This window comes from Pristis pectinata, chromosome 2 (assembly GCF_009764475.1).
Source record: "Pristis pectinata isolate sPriPec2 chromosome 2, sPriPec2.1.pri, whole genome shotgun sequence".
Classification (NCBI taxonomy): domain Eukaryota; kingdom Metazoa; phylum Chordata; class Chondrichthyes; order Rhinopristiformes; family Pristidae; genus Pristis; species Pristis pectinata.
The window spans coordinates 45003769-45023075 of record NC_067406.1 but is presented as its reverse complement, the minus strand read 5'-3'; the positions used below and the strand labels follow the sequence as shown (position 1 = coordinate 45023075).

Genomic DNA, 19307 nt, shown 5'->3' with positions numbered 1-19307 from the left:
CTGTGCTCTGCTTGATCATTGTTTTTCTCTGTTATGCACCTGTGAAGGAATGTGCATTATTGATTGCAGTGGCATTACCACCTCTAGCACATACTTGCATTCAGTCCCCTTGGCTGCCTCCCTCCTTGTCCTTGGTTGTATGTTGAACCTCTGTAATGTTGTCCTTCAGTAGAAATATTCTTAGGCATGAGGTGGGTTTTCAAATGACTGATAAAGCTCAGTTCTTTGAAGTCATCATTTGGCTTAACTCATCAAGCACTTTAGTGTTGTCATTGTGCCTAAACGGTCTTCAGTTGTCAGATACAGACGTGGAACTCTGGCGACAAGTTACTGAACTGGAAGCCAGAGTTCTAGATCTTTGATTGAGGGACATGAATTTGAATTCTTATATGGCAGTTTGGGAAATTAAATTGAAGTAATTAAATAAATATGGTATTTTGTTTGAAAAGAGCTAGTCTCATTAACAGCAATCTTGAAATTGGTTTGTCATTAAAATCCATCTGGTTCACTAGTGACGAGTAATGAAAAACCTGGCTAATATGGTTTCAGCAAGACTTCACATTTAGATTTTTTTTTAAATACCAAAAGCAAATCAAGTATTGTTTTCTGTATCACAGATCGACTTGGGTTTTGCAAACAAATTTCAAAAGGTGTAACATGAGCTGGTATCACCAAAGAATGCAAACAGTCGTGATTTTTCCATGCATACAACTGAAAGAATTGATGATATTTGAACCAGAATGCTTACTGAAACAAATCAAATGACAATGTGGTCATCCACTTACGTATACCAGAGAGTGTTTTTATTGTTGGACATTTGATGTTTTCATGGTATTTCTATACCATTCAGAAAGTTATTTAAAGTTTTCAAATCAGCATTCTATTAAATAGGATTCCCTTTTCCAGGATAAAAACTCATCAGGTGAGACTCCAAACATTAACAAAAAATTTTCAATGGAACATCTAGAATGTTAGTTCAATTTGCTATGCCACAGCTTGGTTCTGATTTAAATGACACAATTTTTCCAGTGATGGAATAAAAAAAATCCCTTGAGTCAACTACTTGATGACAAACAAAATTTGTTACTTTGTTGGCCTAGGCCAAAAGCTGACCATCCTCTGTGTCCTAGTACTGTGATTTAATCTCTTTATCCCTAGAAATAATCTGATTATGTCATTGCTGGCAGGAAGTTACTTTTTGATGTCTGCTAGACAAGTATAATTTGTTTTAAGACTATTGAATCACTGTATGTGCCATTAATTTAATGTAGTTAACCAAATCATTTATAGTTAACTATTTCTATTTTCTGTTAAGCTTATTATGTACCATATCATTCTTTGCAAAAACTGCCTTGTTATTCCTAAGAGATTGATTTCTGAAGTCTTAAACATGAGTGGGTAAAAAAGTACATGTATCAGTAAAAGAGCAACTCCATCTCCAAATCAATGGCTATTAATACACCACTCCCCAACGCCTCTTTTGAATTAAACATTTCCAATCTACCTACTCTTTAGCACAGCTCTTGTGTACTTCTATTGTTGATCATCCCTTTCTATCCCTGAAAGGTGACTCGATTATCCTTCCGTAACATTTGTTGCAACAGTCTTTGATTGCAAAAGGTGCCTGTTAATGCCTGTATGACTTAATGCCTGCATTCACCTTTTCACTAGAATTCTTCTGATTGCATCAGTGGTGCCAGAAGATTAAAGAATGGATTACGCCTGAAATCGTAAGTAGTTGACATGAAGTTAAGCATTCTGAAATTCAAATACTGCTTTGTTAGAGGAATGAAAATTGCACTGGAAGTCAGTCTTCCCGTTTTCATACCCAGTTCCACTAAAAGGAGCTTGACAAAAGATACTACTAGCAATATTTAGTCATTATACTTTAATTTTTCCCCAGAAATTTAAGTGATCCTTGTCATGTTGTCCTGTTGGTGTCAGGCAATTATTTAATTCTGATCAATGGATGAATCATCTTTAATTTAGTTCCCTCTTACTTGTCTGATCATTTTGGTGATCATGATTTTGATATTCTATTCAGAAGACCAGGTCCTGAAGTGCCTTATTCGTTTCCAGGACTTAAGTATCTTAGAGCTTTCATCAGCTATTTTCACATCTTCCCACAATCTATGATCTTAAAAGTCAATCTTATCACTTTTTTTGTTTTTGCTCAGTTCTCTGACAAGATAAGCCTTTTACATCCTCTTGTCCGTTTTGCCATTTAAAAAATACAGCTGTCCTTTTCCCCTATTCCTTTTGGTTTTGGTTAACAAAAATGATCAGTGGCATATTTAGAATTAATATTGATTACCATTGATTGGTGTTCACAGAAGAGATTTTCAAACTTCTGAAACAGTTTCCTAATTTCCCATGTCTAAAACCTTTGTCCCTAATTTTAGGGCTATTTTCATTTAGTCTACGTTTCCCCAAAATAGCAAATAATAGTTTCTCTATCCTTTCAATTCCTGTCTTTGTATCCGAGTTCACAACTGCAATCTTATTTCTAAGATGACTAAAGAAACTCACAGTGAGACAAAGCCAGAAAATAATCAGCTGGCTACTTTATTTGAATGACAAAAAGCAATGTACAAAGTAGATGATGAAAGCATTTGCTCAAGTCGATCAGTGCAACTTTTGCCTGAAAACAGAAAAGTTATTAGTAGGTCACATCGCTAAATTCGCAAGTAGCTTTCGAATTCTCCAACTCCTGAAGATGGCCATAGTTTCCCCGTCTGCTTTACCTAAAGCTTTCCAATTTGCATCTTTGATTTTCATCATGCTAGCAGCCAGTGAAGTCCGCTAGACCCATTCAAACAATCCAGAGTGATTAGAACCAGAACCTTCAAAATTAAAAATATGAAAATAAATGTTCATTGTTCCATTAATTCCATTTTCTATTCATTTTAATAAATAGGAATATGTTATGACATTAAATATATAAATCTTTTAAATAAAACTATTCTATGACTGAAATTAATTAAAAAGAATATCGACACATGATACTTATTTGCTCTTCAGGAGACACCTACGGAGTGCATTTGCAGGAGAATCCAACAAGTTTTCATCAAGAAGCAGCACAAGTTCTTCTGTTAGTCGTTCTTTGCTTGGAAATTTTGAGGTACAATTGCAGAGCATTACAAATCTAAACGGATATATTCAGCGACATTCCATCGTGTGACTTGCATCAAATTGAGCTTCGATACAAAAAGTGATTTAATTCTGCTATATTTCCTCCTATGTTCCAAGAACATGGGACGGAAAAATAACGAGTGCCATTTCTTGTTCTAACTGGCTGCTGCTTCGCTTATTAAGTAACGGACAAGCTGAGTCTGAGTTGAGTATATGAAAGCTGCAGACTTCCGGAGTGCAAGGCTGCGAAGAAACGTCCTGGTCTGTGAAGCAGCTCAGTGACAACAAAGCACACAAGTGCAATCTCGCCTGGCCGGCAACTGATGCATGCACATAACTACCTGACGGCAGTGCTGTGAAATAGCGAGAGTTCAGTTTTAATCTTGCAGTCTCTTGTGCCTCGATTTTAATCTTGTCTATGACAACGTTCCAATTAGTTCGGCTCTGCGGAAAGAAAAAAGAAACAAACAAAAGTTCCATCCCTATAACAAGATAGACTATAAAGAACAAGATATTTATTAATTTATATACCCATACTAAATGTGAAGTAAATCTGCTTCACCTGACACCTTTCGAAGTACTGGATGAAGATCATAATGATCCAGTTGATACAAGGGATTATGGTTCCTAAACCCTCAGGGGAAAAAAACATTAGAGATGGATAAAACAAAATGCTGAAAATAGTCTGCAGGCAGGCAACATCTGTGGAGAAAAAAAACAAAATTAACTTTGCAGACTGAAGCCTTTTCATCAGAATGGGTCAGCACTGACACACAACCGTAGAAACGTACATCACAGAAACAGATCCTTTCTGCCCACCTCGTTCACGCTGACCATGATCCTATCTACGCTAATCCCATTTGCCCGCATTAGGCCAGTATCCCTGTACGCCTTTCCTATCCAAGTACCTATCCAAATGCTTTTTAATTGTTGTAATTGAATCTGCTTCCATCATCTCCTTTGGCAGCTCATTCTAGCTATTCAGCACCCTTGCCCCTCAGATCTCCTTTCAAGTTCTCCCTTCTAAATTTAAATCGATGCTCTCTAGTTCTGGTCTCCCTTGTCCTGGGAAAAAGACCATCTATCCTATCTATGTCCCTAATAATTTCATAAATCTCAATAAGGTCACCCCTCAGCTTCCCAGGTTCCAGTGAGAAGAAACTCAACCTGTCCAATCTATCCTTACAACCACAGCCCTCCATTCCAGGCAACATATTGGTGAAATTCTTCTTCCAGTAGTGTGGTGACCAGAACTGTACCCAATACTCCAAGTGCAGTCTATTCAATGTTTTGTACAGCTGCAATGTGACATCCCAACTCTTGTACTCTGCCTCAGCCTATGAAGGCAAACATACCAAATGCCTTTTTCACAACCCTATCCACTCGTCTTGCCACTTTCAGAGAGTTATGGACCTGCAACCCAAGGTCTCTCTGTACATCAATCTTCCTAAGCTCCCTGCCATTTACTCTATTTGTCCTACCAGAATTTGACCTCGTACTGTGCATTACATGTCTGGATTAAATTCCATCTATCACCACTCCAACCAACTTTCCAGCTGATTTATGTCCCACTGTATGCTTCGGCAACAATCCTTGCTATCTACAGCCTCACCAAATTTTGCGTCATCTGCAACCTTACTACACCTACATTCTCATCTGGTGACTTTACATTTTTTATACACTTTACATCCTATCCCTTAAAATCTTCAACAATTTGAAGATTGACATTCCAGGCTTATCACTGCTGTCATTTTTGAACAAGGTCACAAACTGGAAAGACTGGCTTTCCTTAATATTTTTTTAAAATCTGTTAACCCTGATATGAACATACTCTGTGACTAAGACTCCTCAGAGAATTTCAAAAAGTTCGCTACCCCGTGGGCAAACCACAGTGTAAGCTCGATGAGCTGCATTTCATCAGGGCATCTAACCTTCTGACCAAGCATGTTGCAGCCCTTGGGACTCAACATTGAATTAAACAATTTCCAAAAACCAAACGTTCTGGCATGTGTCAGAGTTGGCCGGTTCTGATGAAAGGTCATTAATGCTAACTCCATTTAATTCTCTCTGCAGATGCTACCAGACCTGCTGAGAATTTTTTTGTTTCAGATTTATAGCAACTACAGTGTTTTGTACCCGTGTTTAAATATTGCTTTCTTCCCTTCGGACAGATCGGCTGCCTTCATGCTCTCAGCCTACACACTCAAACTCTCTTGTTCTTTACCCTACACAGACATTCCTTTGTTCCCTATCCCAGACTTCCCCTTTGTTCTCTCAATCCCATCCCTGTCTCCTCTTCTCTGCAACTTAAACATTTTGATTTCTAACCTTTTCTCATTTTGATGAAAGCTTGATCTGAAGTGTTAATTCTGTTTCTCTCGCCACAAACGCTGCCTGACTCACTGGGTATTAGCAGCATTTTCTGTTTTATTTCAGATTTCTAGCATCTGCAGTTTTTTTTTACTTTTTTGAGAAATAAGTAGGTATTTTCTGGAACCTATAATATGAAAAGACTCTTCAGAGTACGTGCAGACAGGTAGTACTATGTGGTTCTTTTTAACTAGTATAAGGTTCAACTGTGAAGTCTCCCATCTCCCATATTGCTTCAAACTGGGCACTGGTAGAAAACAACTGTAAGTTTGTTGTGGTATGAAATAAATAACTAATCCAATCTGTATGCACAAAAACTGCTGTGTAGTCTACAATCAGAGCCGTAATTAACAGGTTTGCAAAGTTGATGTTGAATAATGCATCGGGTGCTTAGCTAGTAGAAATCATTTAATGGGAGTCATTCCTATTATTTAGCTTCACTATTGAACCCCATATACTATAAACAAACATGAGGCATCCTTGCTGGTTTTCTTGGGTACGGATTACTGCATCTCACTATGAGCGAGAAGCATCCATATAAAAATAGTTGCCTGCCCTGCCACCAGCCTCACAGTAGTGAGAATTTAGTCTGGAATACTGTATCAACCCTGTCATTGTCAACCCTCAATGGCATTTCATCTCTTTAGATCTGCAGATTCCTGCAAACAGTTGGAACAATGGAATACATTTCTATAAACCTGGGCTTCCAAATGCAGAGAACCCTCAACAGTCCACCACAACTTCACTTTAAATCAGGAAAGCATCAATGGATCTACCTGGATGCCATCAAACCATTAACATATTTTTTGTTGTTAGTGTTGGTAATGAGGAGTACTGGCACAAGAATGTGCCTGACACACCAGCTGATCAGTGATTCCGTGAAAATGCTTCCAAGCTCTGATCTGTCATGGAGAATATGGGCAGGCAACATTGATGCTAAATTCCCCACATAGGAGAAGCAGCAACCACCAATATCAACTTGGTTGTGGGACTGGAAGTACAAAACCAAATAATGGCCCTAATTGTAAACTGCTGCCCAAGATGCGAGTTGCCAATAGCTTCCTGAATGACCATCAACCAAAACCCAAAGTCACAATTTGGGTTCAAAACCCAGATATAACGTTTCTGGCATTGTTGATTTAATCACCATGTGATTGATAAAGAATGATGTTATAACATAGTTTTCCCAGTTACATTTTAATATTTTTACAATTTAGATTCTGATAAAAGTCAAAGTTCTAGAAAAATTTGGGAAAAATTTCAGCTAGTGGAAACTATGGTCTCACTTCTTTTCTCTTTTTGCTCATAGAATAAAGTGGCGATGGGGGAGGCAAACTTGTTCCTTGCCTGTGCTATTATCACTATGAATAGTTTGTTGGCAGTCGTGTGAGTGCCACAGAATCATTCTCCTCCAGGTTTTCATTTTTCAAACTAATGAAGCCTGAGAATACTGATCTCCAATTTGCAGTTCAAGAGCTTGATTACACAGGACTCTCAACTCTGCGATTACCATGTTATTATATGCTATTTAATGTCTTATTTTGCTGCTAAGACTTTAGAAACAACCTGAAATATTTAAGGAATAAAACATGCGAGCTGCAGGTTAAGTTGGTATTGCCTTTTTATTTCATTTCAGGAATCCTTATTAAATGGCAGGTTTGCACCGTCAGGAAGAATTGAAGGTTTTACAGCTGAACTTGGGGCAAGTGGATCATATTGCCCACAGCATGTAACACTACCCGTGGATGTGTCTTACTATAATATTTCTGAACATAGTGCTCCATCACCGTTCCTGGTAAGAAAATGACTTGTGAACATTGTTGAGATTACTGTTGAGAGTCAGCTTTGGCTCAGTTGGTTACAATATAAACTCCATTTGGAGATTGTGAAGTCACATTCTAGAGATTTGAACAAGGAAATCTAGGCTGATACTCCAACGCAAAACATTTCTGCCAAAAGGTAATTTTTTCAGGTGCGATGTTAAATTGAGACCTTGTCAGACCTCCAAAGTGAGTGTAAAGAATCATATTATTTCTGAGCAAACCTCCTCCTTCCAGTACCTTGGGCAACATTATCCCTCAATTAATATCACTAAACCGGATTTTCAAATTATTATTAGCTTGTAGTTTGAGAGACTTTTTTTATTTGCAAACTGACTGTGATGTTTCCCAAATTATAATAGTGACTACATTTAAAGAAGTCTGAAATAAAAACAGAATATGCTGGAAACACTTGGTTCTTGCCTGGCCTGTTTAGTGTTTCCAGAATTTTCTGTTTGTACTACATTTGTAGGGTTTTGTCACAAAACTTGACATTTGGAAAGATTTGATACAAGTCTGGTAAAGGCTTAAGACTTAATATGTCTGCTGCTAGTCAATAATCCAGAATTGATAATTTTATATATTTTTAATGTTAGTTGATATGAATTGGATATTTTATCTGTCAAATCTCCAATGCAAAGGGCAACTTGTGTTTCTCATTAAAGAACATGGACTCTCTTTCCCCATCAAAAGTATTTTGATATCTTTTTAAAACAAGCACAGTCATTGCACCCTGAAAGAAATTCCTGAATTTCTTATTTTACCTTTGCTGGTTCTAAAAAAAAATCTGGAAATGTTCCGTTAAATATGAGGCCTGATATAATTATCCAGTGTAACATTTTTGTTTTGGCTGGTTATGAATTTAGTTTTTGTGTTTCTACAAGAGATCTGCAGACCTTGGATATTAAAGATGCCGTGCCAGCTCTTTAAGTGATTGTTTCCAACAAAGCAGCAGAAGTATATGTTTAAAGTGAGCTTGAAATAGGTAGCATTCATATTTGTATGGGCATAAGAAATGTCTGGGGCCTGAATCATGTACTGTATGTGTTTTGGGTTTAAGATACAGAATTGGGTTGCCCTGAGGCAGCCAATTCTGGCAATGTTCAGGAAAACCAAGAATATATGTATGGCCTAACAAACAGTCCTTTGAGGGACCACTAAAAGTAAGTTTGCCATCTAAAAGTAAGTTTGTCAAAATGTTTACCTGAACTGTGGCCAGAAAGAGCTCGAACCCTGAGTATTTTCCCAGATGATCTATCCCTACCTGTCTACTGTGAACTTTGTATTTTTTTGAAGAATGTGTTTTAAAATGCAAAGTATTTATTTTTGAACCGATTAATAATACGCATATAAAAATTGACATTGAATCTGATTAGATTACTGCCCATACACCTTATCCTTGTCTAAAAATGATTGATTTATTGATTGATTTACTGCTTGATTTATTGTAAAGCTTAAAATGAAAACTACATTTTGGGCATCTCAGAGACAGGATTCTTCAATGTTGGAAAGGGAAAGGTTTCAACCTTAATATTTTCATTGCTATTTTCTTTTCCATTAGGGTGTGATAAATCTGGAATCTTTGGGAAAGAAGGGTTACAATGTCCCCAAGGCAGGAACCATCCAAGTGGTAAGTTGTCAGTGTCTTTAAATTCTCAAAGGAAGTTACACTAAACATTTGCACCAAGTTAAAGTCACTCTTTCCATTTCTAAGTAATGCATTTTTTTTCCTTCTAAACAATGTTAGAAAATGGACTGAAATTACCACCAGAGCATCTTGGGTTTTGAAGTTGATTCCCAGGGTGAAAGTAAGAAAGCACGCAGGATTTCTGATTGCAACTGCTTTCAAATAATTTCTGATGAGAAGTAGACATTGAATAATGAGATTAATCTTTAGATTCTCAGTATTAACCATTTGACTGACAGATGCTGTTCTACGTGGTTAGCTGCTTAAGCAGGGTATTGGAAGACTGCGAGTGTCTTTCAGGGGAGAATGGATTAAATTTAGCCTAGCTTTTTAACGACCTTTTGGACTTTGAGCTATCACTTAATTTATTCCTGTCTAGAGGTTCATAATGATGCTTCACTTTATTTTTAAAATGTGCCATCTGAATTAATCTTTTTCCTTGCAATTCCTTACCATAAAGAAACAGTTCGACTTTTTCTGTGTCATTGTTAGGTAATAGTGAGAACCCATCGTTGCCTTTGAAAACGTGCTTCAATCTTGGCTCGTGACTAGAGTATATGCATTAGATAAATCTAGCTTTGTGGCTGTTTCAGTAGCTTGGCCCTCCGTGTGATCACTGACTGAAGAAAATAAAATCCATGGTCTTCCCCAAGCATTATTCTTATTATTTTGCTGCAAGCAGCAGTTGACTTTGCACATTTTTTTTTTGCTCCGTTTCCTTCATTATAACAGAGACTGCACTTCAGAACTGTTTCACTGATGTAAACTGCTCTAGGATGTCATAACAGGAATTATGTAAGATCTTTTTTTCTTTTCTCATGGAATAAAGCAACCATGAATTCTCCCCTGTAATAATCAAATAATCTATAAAGGACTGTAGAGATGTTTATTATGCTGAACTAACTTCATTATTATGGATTACATTTTTGTTCTTAAATATGTTGTAAATGAAAGTGTTCTATTATTTGTATCTGTAGTCTGCAGTATTGAGAAATAAGTTTTAAAAACCTTTTTTGTATGACTTGCAAAAGATAAAAACCAAACAAGTTGAACTCACAACATTCTACAGCTTTGGGATCACAGTTCAGTTTAACTGAGAAATTTTCATGTCAGTAAAGTACATCAGAAAGGCTGCTCGCCCTTTATGGTTTGGAAAAGGTTGACTCTATGCATTTGAATTACTAATTTTCATTCCTGAAAAGCAATGCTCTGTTGGAAGCATGATTTTGGAATGTTCCCCTTACTAATACATAGGAAATAGGAGCTGGAGTAGACCTTCAGCCCTCAAAAGTGTTCCTCCATTCAAGGATCTCATGGTTGTCCTTACTGCTTGTTCCCTGTTATCCTTGACTCCCCTATTGTTCAAAACTTTGTCATTCTCAGCCTTGACTATACTTAACGACTCCACCTCCACAGCTCTCTGGGTAGAGAATTCCAAAGATCTTCAAACTTCTGAGAGAAGAAATTCCTCCTCATCTTAAATGAGCAAATACTTATTTTCAAAGCCATTAGTACTAGATTTCCTACAGCAGGAAATGTCCTCTCAATCTCTATCTTGTCAACACCCCCAACCCCACTCCTCCCCCACCCTGAATCTTGTGTTTCAGTAACATCTCTCATTATTCTAAAGTTCAATGAGGATAGGTCCATTCTCCTTCAATGAGGCATCTCTAACATCCCAGGAATCAACCTCCTGAACCTTCTCCAAACTGCCTCCACTACAAATATATACAAACTTAAGCACGTGAATTTTTTTGGCAAGACAATTTCACACTAACTGGCCAACATCTCATGTTGCTCTCTGGTTACTTTTTTAATTAATGGCAAGAACGTCATTGCTGAACACAAGCACTAGTGAGATGTCTATAAGACTGGCATCATTACATAACATCTTCTGTTTCTGTATGAAATGGTTCCAGTATGATTAATAAATGCAGAAGAATGAAATAGTCCTATCATTGAAAGCTGATTTGAATCCTTTGTCCATTGATGCATTTTAATTTCAGACTCCTAACTGCCTGTAGCTAACATCTATCAATCTCACTTAAAATTGTTTATTCCTTATTTCTATCACTCGCTGAAGAATTGTTTCTTCACTTCACCTCTCTCTTGAAGGGCCTGGCCCTTGTCCAGGACTCCCTACTGTACAGGAGAAAAAGCAGTTTTTATCCAACCTATCAAAACCTTTCAAAATCCGGAATGCTGCCGACTGGCACATTCCAGGCTGCAGGAGTACGTGCTGAGGGACGCACTGAAGCTGGGTGCAGCCAGCGCGAGGGCTCGGTGGGGAAAGACGACAGTTTAGGTTCTTCTGCCACAGGAGAAGGAGGGGCGGGGTCAGGCAAGGAAGCCGCTCAAATGTTTCTAAATATGGTTTTGGGGTATCACCTCAGGGAGCCACATGAGTGGCATGGGTGCTGTGTTTTTTTATTAAAAAAGGTAACACTAAGAATTGAACTGTACACGAATGTAAAGGTTTGAACAGTTTTTTTTATTGTATATAGTTTATTTTGATTAAAAAAACTTTCAGTCAAATTACTATTAAACCTTCTATATTTCAGGAAAAACAAGCTTAGTTTCAGTCCCATCTCACCTAACTTTAAGAGCTCTGATTACATTATAGCGAATATGCACAGCACAACGCATGGTGCCTATAATTTTACACAATACTTCAGATATAGTCTTACTAGAGCTTTATATGGTTTGGCCAAATTACCTCCTGTTGTGTTCTATTTGTCTTGATATAAAGGCTGGCATTCTGTTAGTTTAAGTATTTTTCTGTACCTGATGACTATATTTTGGCAACTCTCACAATTCTCACAAGTATTTCACTATTTAACTGACCTTTCGGATCTAATCTTTTAGTCCAGAATATCTGAATTCACAATTGACTGCATTAAAATCTGTCAGCAATAATTCTGCAAGCACTCAATAATTATATGCTCTCATTTGCACAAGATACCATCAATTTTTGTGTCATACCTGAAAATATGGTTGATTTCTGAATCTAGAGAGGTTTGGAGGATTAAAGTTAAATCCTAAACATCCTGGATTGGAATGCATTAAAACCTGAGGCTTTATTAACCTTTTTATGGTACTTTCATTTCTAATACTTTTCTTACTTGCATTTACCCTAGTAAATTTTAGTCATTGATTCAATATTAATTTTGTTAGATGCCAACCAGCTGTGCATTCTAACGTTTTACAAAGTTTGGCATATTGCAGACAACCACCTGTTTTTTAACTCCAGAAACCATGCTAGACATGTTATATGTTAAATGTGACAATAATTAAAAAGGTGTGATCAGCCTCTTGGTTGGCCTGGAAGTGTGTCAAGTTTTTTGATCCTTTTTTCCAGTGCATCATTAATTTGCTTGTCAAGATTTTTGTTGCGTATCATAGAATGGGCTGAATGGAGTTGTGTTTAGCTTGCTGCTATGGTTTACCTCCCCTCTCCCCCCACTATCACCAAATGGTCCTGATGTAGAGGGCCAAATGAGCAAACCAGCCTGTCAAGGGTTTGTAAACGTATCTAATATTCAGAAGCACTTAGCTAATAACATTTCTTTGATTAATTAGAAATGGTTAAATTTCAAAAAAAATAAAACTAGTGCCACATTAAATCTCATAAATAATTTTAAAAACATCCAAGTGAAATAAGTGAAGGGAAAAAGAATGCAGATTTACTTTTTCCTTCCTGATCCAGGTGCAGAACCCCTATTCAAATGGAAGGAGATTATGTTTCTACACCAGGTCTGGTGCAAAGGTGGATACTCCAGCATATCCCATGGATATTCTGGCTCTCCTGCTGGACTCCTCATGGAGTCCAATGATGGGAGAACGATGGATGCTTTGGCATCCAATGGACTGATGCAGGGGAGTGAATAATACCAGGGAAAAAAAGGATTGTTAACAATTGTTAGTTAATTACAAGAATGAGTTTTATACCAAATTTTGTACTTCATGTACCAGTTTGAGAATTAATAATATTCATTATTTACATTGAAGGCTATTGTAATTGTTTTATTATTTCACATAACTTGTTATAGAAATGCTCATTATTGCTTCTCTTCCCATCCATTCTGACAAATACAAAGGTTATGTTTGTGTTGGTGCATTTAAATTAATACCATAACAATTGCTCTCTGCTTACAGACCTTATTCAACCCAAACAAAACTGTGGTGAAAATGTTTCTTGTAACATATGACTTCAGTGACATGCCACCAAACCACATTACACTTCTGCGCCACAGGATTTTTCTTGTACCAGTGGAAGAAAATGAAGGAACGTGTGAAAATATGGAAAACTCAGAAGTAAAAAGAAAAGTACTATGTTATCTGATTCATTTAAGGTATGTATAATCTGAAAATAACACACACCTACTTCCTAGCACAAATTTAATGAGAATTGCTAAAGACTTGCAAGAGATCCCCAGTTATAATAATGTCCAAGAGTTGATAGATATGCTTTTCAGTAAAATTCTGTTTAGTTTTGGGTAGTGTGAATTTTGATTATAAATATAATGATACAATGGATGGAAAGAACTTGCAAAGTAATCTGATCCTGTGCTTGCCTGTTAAATTCACATGGGCGCTATCCGGCCAGAGCACTGGTAAATTTTATTTTAATAAATTAAATTATCAAATCTTTCCTTCCACCACAGCCATGAAAGATCAACCCCAAAACTAACAATTTAAACTAAAAACATTGTCTTCTTATAGAACCTTGCAACACGGAATAAGGTCACTTGCCCCATCACTTCTAAGCTGGCTTATTAATATAGCTCAGTGTATTTACGATCAGTTTTGGAGGACTTAAGTGTTTAAGAACCAAGATAAAATCAGGAAGTGTCATAATTACTCAGTTGACCAGGCAGCATTTGTGGAACAAAAAGCCAAGTAATGTCACAGGCTGATGCCATCATGAATGATCACTGATCTGAAACATTAGCCCTGTTTCTCTCTTTACAGACCTTTGGCCCAACTCATCCTTGCCAATCAGGCTGTCTATCCGAGCTACTCCCATTTGCCTATGTTTGGTCCATATCTTTCTAAACCTTTCCTATCCATGTACCTATCCAATGTCTTTTTAAGGTGCTGTAATTGTACCTGCATCTACCACTTCCATTAGCAGCTCATTCCACATACCCACCACCCTCTGTGTGAAAGACTTGCTCCTCAGGTCTCTTTAAATCTTTCCTCTCTCACCTTAAATCTGCCCTGGGAAATAAGGGAGTCTAAAAGTTGAGGCCATAGATTTAAGGTGAGAAGGGAAAGATTTAAAAGGGACCTGAGGGGAAACTCTTTTTTTCCCCCACAGAGGGTGATGGGTATATGCAACAAGCTGCCAGAGGAAGCTGTAGGGGTGGGTACAATTACAATGTTTAAAAGATATTTAGACATGTACATGGATAGGAAAGATTTAGAGGTATGTGGGCCAAATGCATGCAAATGGGAATAGCTCAGACAGAACTCTTGGTTGGCATGGACGAGTTGGGTCAAAGGGCCTGTTTCCATGCTGTATAACTCTGACTCTATGACCTTGGGAAAAAGACTGTAACCATTCACCCTATCTATACCTCTCATGTCAACCTCCTACGCTCCAGGGGAAAAGGTCCCAGCCTCCCAGAGGAGATTTACCAGGATGCTGCCTGGATTGGAGAGCAAGTCTCATGAGGATAGGTTGAGCGAGCTAGGGCTTTTCTCTTTGGAGAGGAGGACGAGAGGTGACTTGATAGAGGTGTACAAAATGATAAGAGGCATAGATTGAGTGGACAGTCAGAGACTTTTTCCCAGTGTGACAATGGCTAACACAAATGGACATAGTTTTAAGGTGATTGGAGGAAGGTATAAGGGGGATGTCAGGAGTAAGTTTTTTTACACAGAGAGTGGTGGGTGCTTGGAACGCACTGCCAGAAGAGGTTGTGGGGGCGGATACATTAGGGACATTTAAAAGACTCTTAGGTAGACACATGAATGATAGAGAAATGAGGGGGCTATGTGGGAGGGAAGGGTTAGATAGATCTTGGAGCAGGATAAAATGTTGGCATGACATTATGGGCCTAAGGGCCTGTACTGTGCTGTAATGTTCTATGTTCTATCCAGTCTCTCCTTATAACTCAAGCCCTCCAGTCCCTGTAACATCCTTGTGAATCTCTTCTTCACACTTTCCAGCTTATTGTCATCCTTCCTATAGCTAGGCAACCAGAACTGCACACAATGCTCCAAGTATGGTCTTGAGAACATCTTGTACAGTTGTTATAGCATGACATCCTAACCCTTGTACTCCATGCCCTGACCAATGAAGGCAAGCCTGCCAAATGCCGCCGCCTTCACCCTGTCCACGTGTGCTACCACTTTCAGGAAACTATGTACTTGTACCCCTAGGTCTCTCTGTTCTACAATACTCTCTGGGGCCCTGCCATTTACTGGGCAAGCCCTGCTCTGGCTTAACTTAACAAAATGCAACACTTGTTGCACTTACCTGAGTTAAGTTCCATCTGCCATTCCTTGGCCCACTTTCTCAGTTATATAGATCCTGTTGTAATCTTAGATAACCTTCTTCACTCTCCACTATACCACTAATTTTGGTGTCGTCAGCAAAGTCAAAGTCAAGTACACGTATGCACAGGTGCAATGAAAAATGTACTTTCAGCATCATCACAGGCACATAGCATCATATAAGCAGCATTCACAAGAAAAACATAAATTAAGCATAAATCATACACAATTTTTACAGGAAAAAACACAATTTGAACAAAAAAAAGTCCATTTAGGTACAAAGTGATCAGAGTAGTCATAGTGTTGCTAAACTGTAGTGGTGATTAGGGTTTTGCCAGTTGGTTCAAGAACAGAATGGTTGAAGGGAAGTAACTGTTCTTGAACCTGGTGTGGACCATACTAACCATGCCAACTACATTCTCATCCAAATGGTTAATATAAATGATGAACAACAGTGGACCCAACACTGATCCCTGTGGCACACTGTCCTTCAATCTGGAAAAACATCTTCTAATTCCTTCCACGAGCCAATTTTGTATCCAGTTGGCCAGCTCACCCTGGATCCCATGTGATCTAACCTTCCGAGCAGCCAACCATGCAGGACTCGTCAAAGGCCTTGCTAAGGTCCACATAGACAACGTCTACTGCCCTGCCCTCATCAGTTCTCTTGTTTCTAATAAGTGGTCCAATATAAATGGTGTGCTGCCAAAGGTAAAATCCTATAAATGCAGAACATCTGAAATAAATGTAAAAAGAAATGCTGAAGTCCTTGGCACAAATGGATGAAAGAAAACAAAATTGACATTTCATAGGATTTTGTAGGATTACAAAGAATATAGAGCACAAAAGCAGTATCGTGGGTCAATGAACTCCAGTTGAGGCTTCTTTCGTCTAGCTATATTTGCATAATTCTTTATTCCCTTATCCCATTGCTTGTCCCATCCCCCCCCATAAATTTGTCTATACTTCTCACAAAAATCTCTCTGAATAACCAGATTTCTAACCTCATTATGAGATTTTTTTTGACTATTTTATTGATGTCCTCTAGTCATGTTCTTCTCCACAATTAGAAATATTGCATCCAGTTTATCGAAACCTTTCATCATTTTAAAAGCTTCAATTACATTACCTCTCAGAAAAGAAACCCAGTCTGTTTATTTGTCCCTGATATGTGTATTCCTGCATTTCTGGTAATATCCTAATAAGTCATCTTTGTATCCTCTTCACTGCCTTGTTTGCCATGTATATTAACGATATGGATGAGAATGTAGGTGGCATGATTAGTAAGTTTGAGGATGACACCAAAATTGGTGGTGTGGTGGACAATGAAGGAGGTTATCTAAGGATACAGCAGGATCTAGATCAACTGGGAAAGTGGGCAGAGGAATGGTAGATGGAATTTAACTTAGACAAGTGCATAGTGGTGCATTTTGGGAAGATAGACCATGGCAGGACATACATGGTGAGCGACAGGGCCTTAGGGTGTGTTGTAGAACAGAGAGACCGAGGGGGTCTTTGTTCTGAACAGAAATACAGTTGATTTGAGCATCCCCTTAAGGAGGAGGAAATATTGTCCTACCTCTGATGACTGTATAAGTGTGTTGTATGAGAGGATTGGACCCAACTATGATAGTAGCTTGAAGAAATGATCCAGTGATCTTCCTTGTCCAAGGTTACATATGATGAATGTCCATTTGGATTAGGTGCAGAAAATGCCAGTGGAATTATGTCTTAACAACTGTAGTGGAAGGGGAAGTATATTTGATCATCTAGCTGATGTGATGAACAAAATTCAATTATGAAGTGTTAACTTGATATGTCTGTTGACATAGACTACATTTGAGTAAATTCCTCTGACACGATTGCGTTATTTTAAAAATAAATGTTATTTTTTAATTAGCATGCAAATATTCACCCTATTCTAAATTTTATCTAAATGCTCAGGTTTCAAAGTTCAAAGTCTGGAAAAATCTACTTGCACAGTGATATTAGGCTGCTGTTTTCCCGAAAATCAAGTGAAGTGGATGCTGGAATACCATACGAGTTGAAATCATTTACAGAAATGCCAAGAAATCCAAAATATTCACCACGAGTTTAGCACATTAATCTCAAGACTATATATTGGAGTTCAGTGATTATTTATCTAGCGATTGGTTCTAAGTATGGAGAAAAACTTTCAGTTCAGTGTTAAACGCATGCTTTGTAATAAATATTAAGGATTTGTTTAAAGTGCAGTTTCCAATTGTGACATTCTGTACATTTTGATTTTAAATAAAAGCACAGGAAACTTGCTTTAATGTAGGGCTGAAATAATATTTAATATACATTTTTGCTCTCAGTTCATGGAAATTTAATTCCTTAACCTCAGTATCAAAATCCCATTTTACTTTGAAACATTGATCTATTTATCTTAAATATCTTTCATTGCCTATATTGATAATTATTGTAATTGTGGGTTTCCTGATTTGTAAACTAATCAGGACCACAAAAGACACATTTGCAGTTTGGGAATAAATTAATAGTAAAGGGTTGACTTAACTCTTTAATTTATAGAGCTTATGCAAAATTCATTACAATATTTAATACACAGAAATGTGAATATTGCTGCTTCCAGATTTACTCTTGGAAAACCTCTTCCCTTCTCCAAAAACTTAATTTTCTGATTAATAGGCTTAAAAGTCTTCCCCTAAAGTTTAGTTTGCTGCAAAAACTGATTTTAACTTGTTCTACTCCCACTTAGAAATAATACCAACAAGGCCAATGAGAAGGGAAAAAATGGAAGGTGAGAAAGGCAGTAGCTGAGACCTTTTTTCAGTTTAATTTTAACTCACCCATTTTATAATTATGTTCAAGTTCTGGCAATGGCAAACGAACTATTCTCTGGTTGGGAGATGAGGTGGGAAATCTCTTCCTATTACTTTTCCACCAGCAAATGGCAAATCCGTAAGGTGAACACCTGATTTATTTGCTTTTTTTTGGTTAATTACCCAATCAACTGAAGAATATCTAGCTTCAGCTTTCCCCTTGATGCTTCAACCATTAATATGTGTTCTTTTACTTGGCGCACACAATTTGTGTACAAATGCACTGTGATATTTGGTGATGGTTAATATTAATGGACTTTATATTTGCCAAAGTGTTTGAGAAGGGGGGAGTTTCTTGGACCAATGGATGTCCAGATAATCCTTCATTCTAGAGTAAATGAAACTTTTTGTATGGGCAAACTGTAGATTAAAGAGTTAATTAAAATGTTTCCTAATGTTAGTTTTACTTTTTCATTATGCACTGTGTGGTATTATATTCGGAAGGTACGCTTCAGAAAAATACATTAGTTTTTGTTCTTAATATTATCATTGTTGTCCAAACTCCTAAACATACTAATCATATTGTTGAAACAGTTGTAGAAACATAAAGCTAAGTGAAGTAGATTGTATTTTTTGATGGAATAAACTGCTGTAAAAATATTGGTTTTGAATGTTCTTTTAAAAATGCATGCCATATAAAATCTTGCTGTTCATTCTCTATATATCTACTGTATGACAATTTCCCCATGAGCTAACTACAAAGCTGTTGTGTCAGACAACAACAAGATACCAGATTTGATTTCCAGTCTGTTAACTGATGTCAGCAATTGACAATTACTGTTATAAATTGCAGAAATAAAAAATTAGGTTTCTATGGATGACTAACATCCAACAATTCCAACTAGAAATGTATGAGAATTGATGTCATTTGAGGACAAGCTGTGATTTGGCTACAAGTGGTCTTGGTGAAGAGATGAAGGATAGAAAATCATC

General features: G+C 37.4%; 1 protein-coding gene across 8 annotated transcripts in view; it reads left to right on the top strand.

Annotated features, from left to right (window-relative positions):
- LOC127581216 (protein FAM214B) overlaps positions 1–18955 on the top strand; it is a 93365-nt gene extending 74410 nt beyond the window's left edge. For all 8 annotated transcript variants that reach the window (XM_052035394.1, XM_052035373.1, XM_052035403.1 and 5 more), the window contains 6 exons: positions 1672–1730; positions 3022–3121; positions 7139–7297; positions 8884–8952; positions 13165–13361; positions 17455–18955. In XM_052035394.1, coding sequence (XP_051891354.1) covers positions 1672–1730; positions 3022–3121; positions 7139–7297; positions 8884–8952; positions 13165–13361; positions 17455–17608 — 738 coding nt within the window. In that variant the 3' untranslated portion in view covers positions 17609–18955. The remainder of the gene's footprint in view (positions 1–1671; positions 1731–3021; positions 3122–7138; positions 7298–8883; positions 8953–13164; positions 13362–17454) is intronic.
- Positions 18956–19307: the final 352 nt, after the last annotated feature.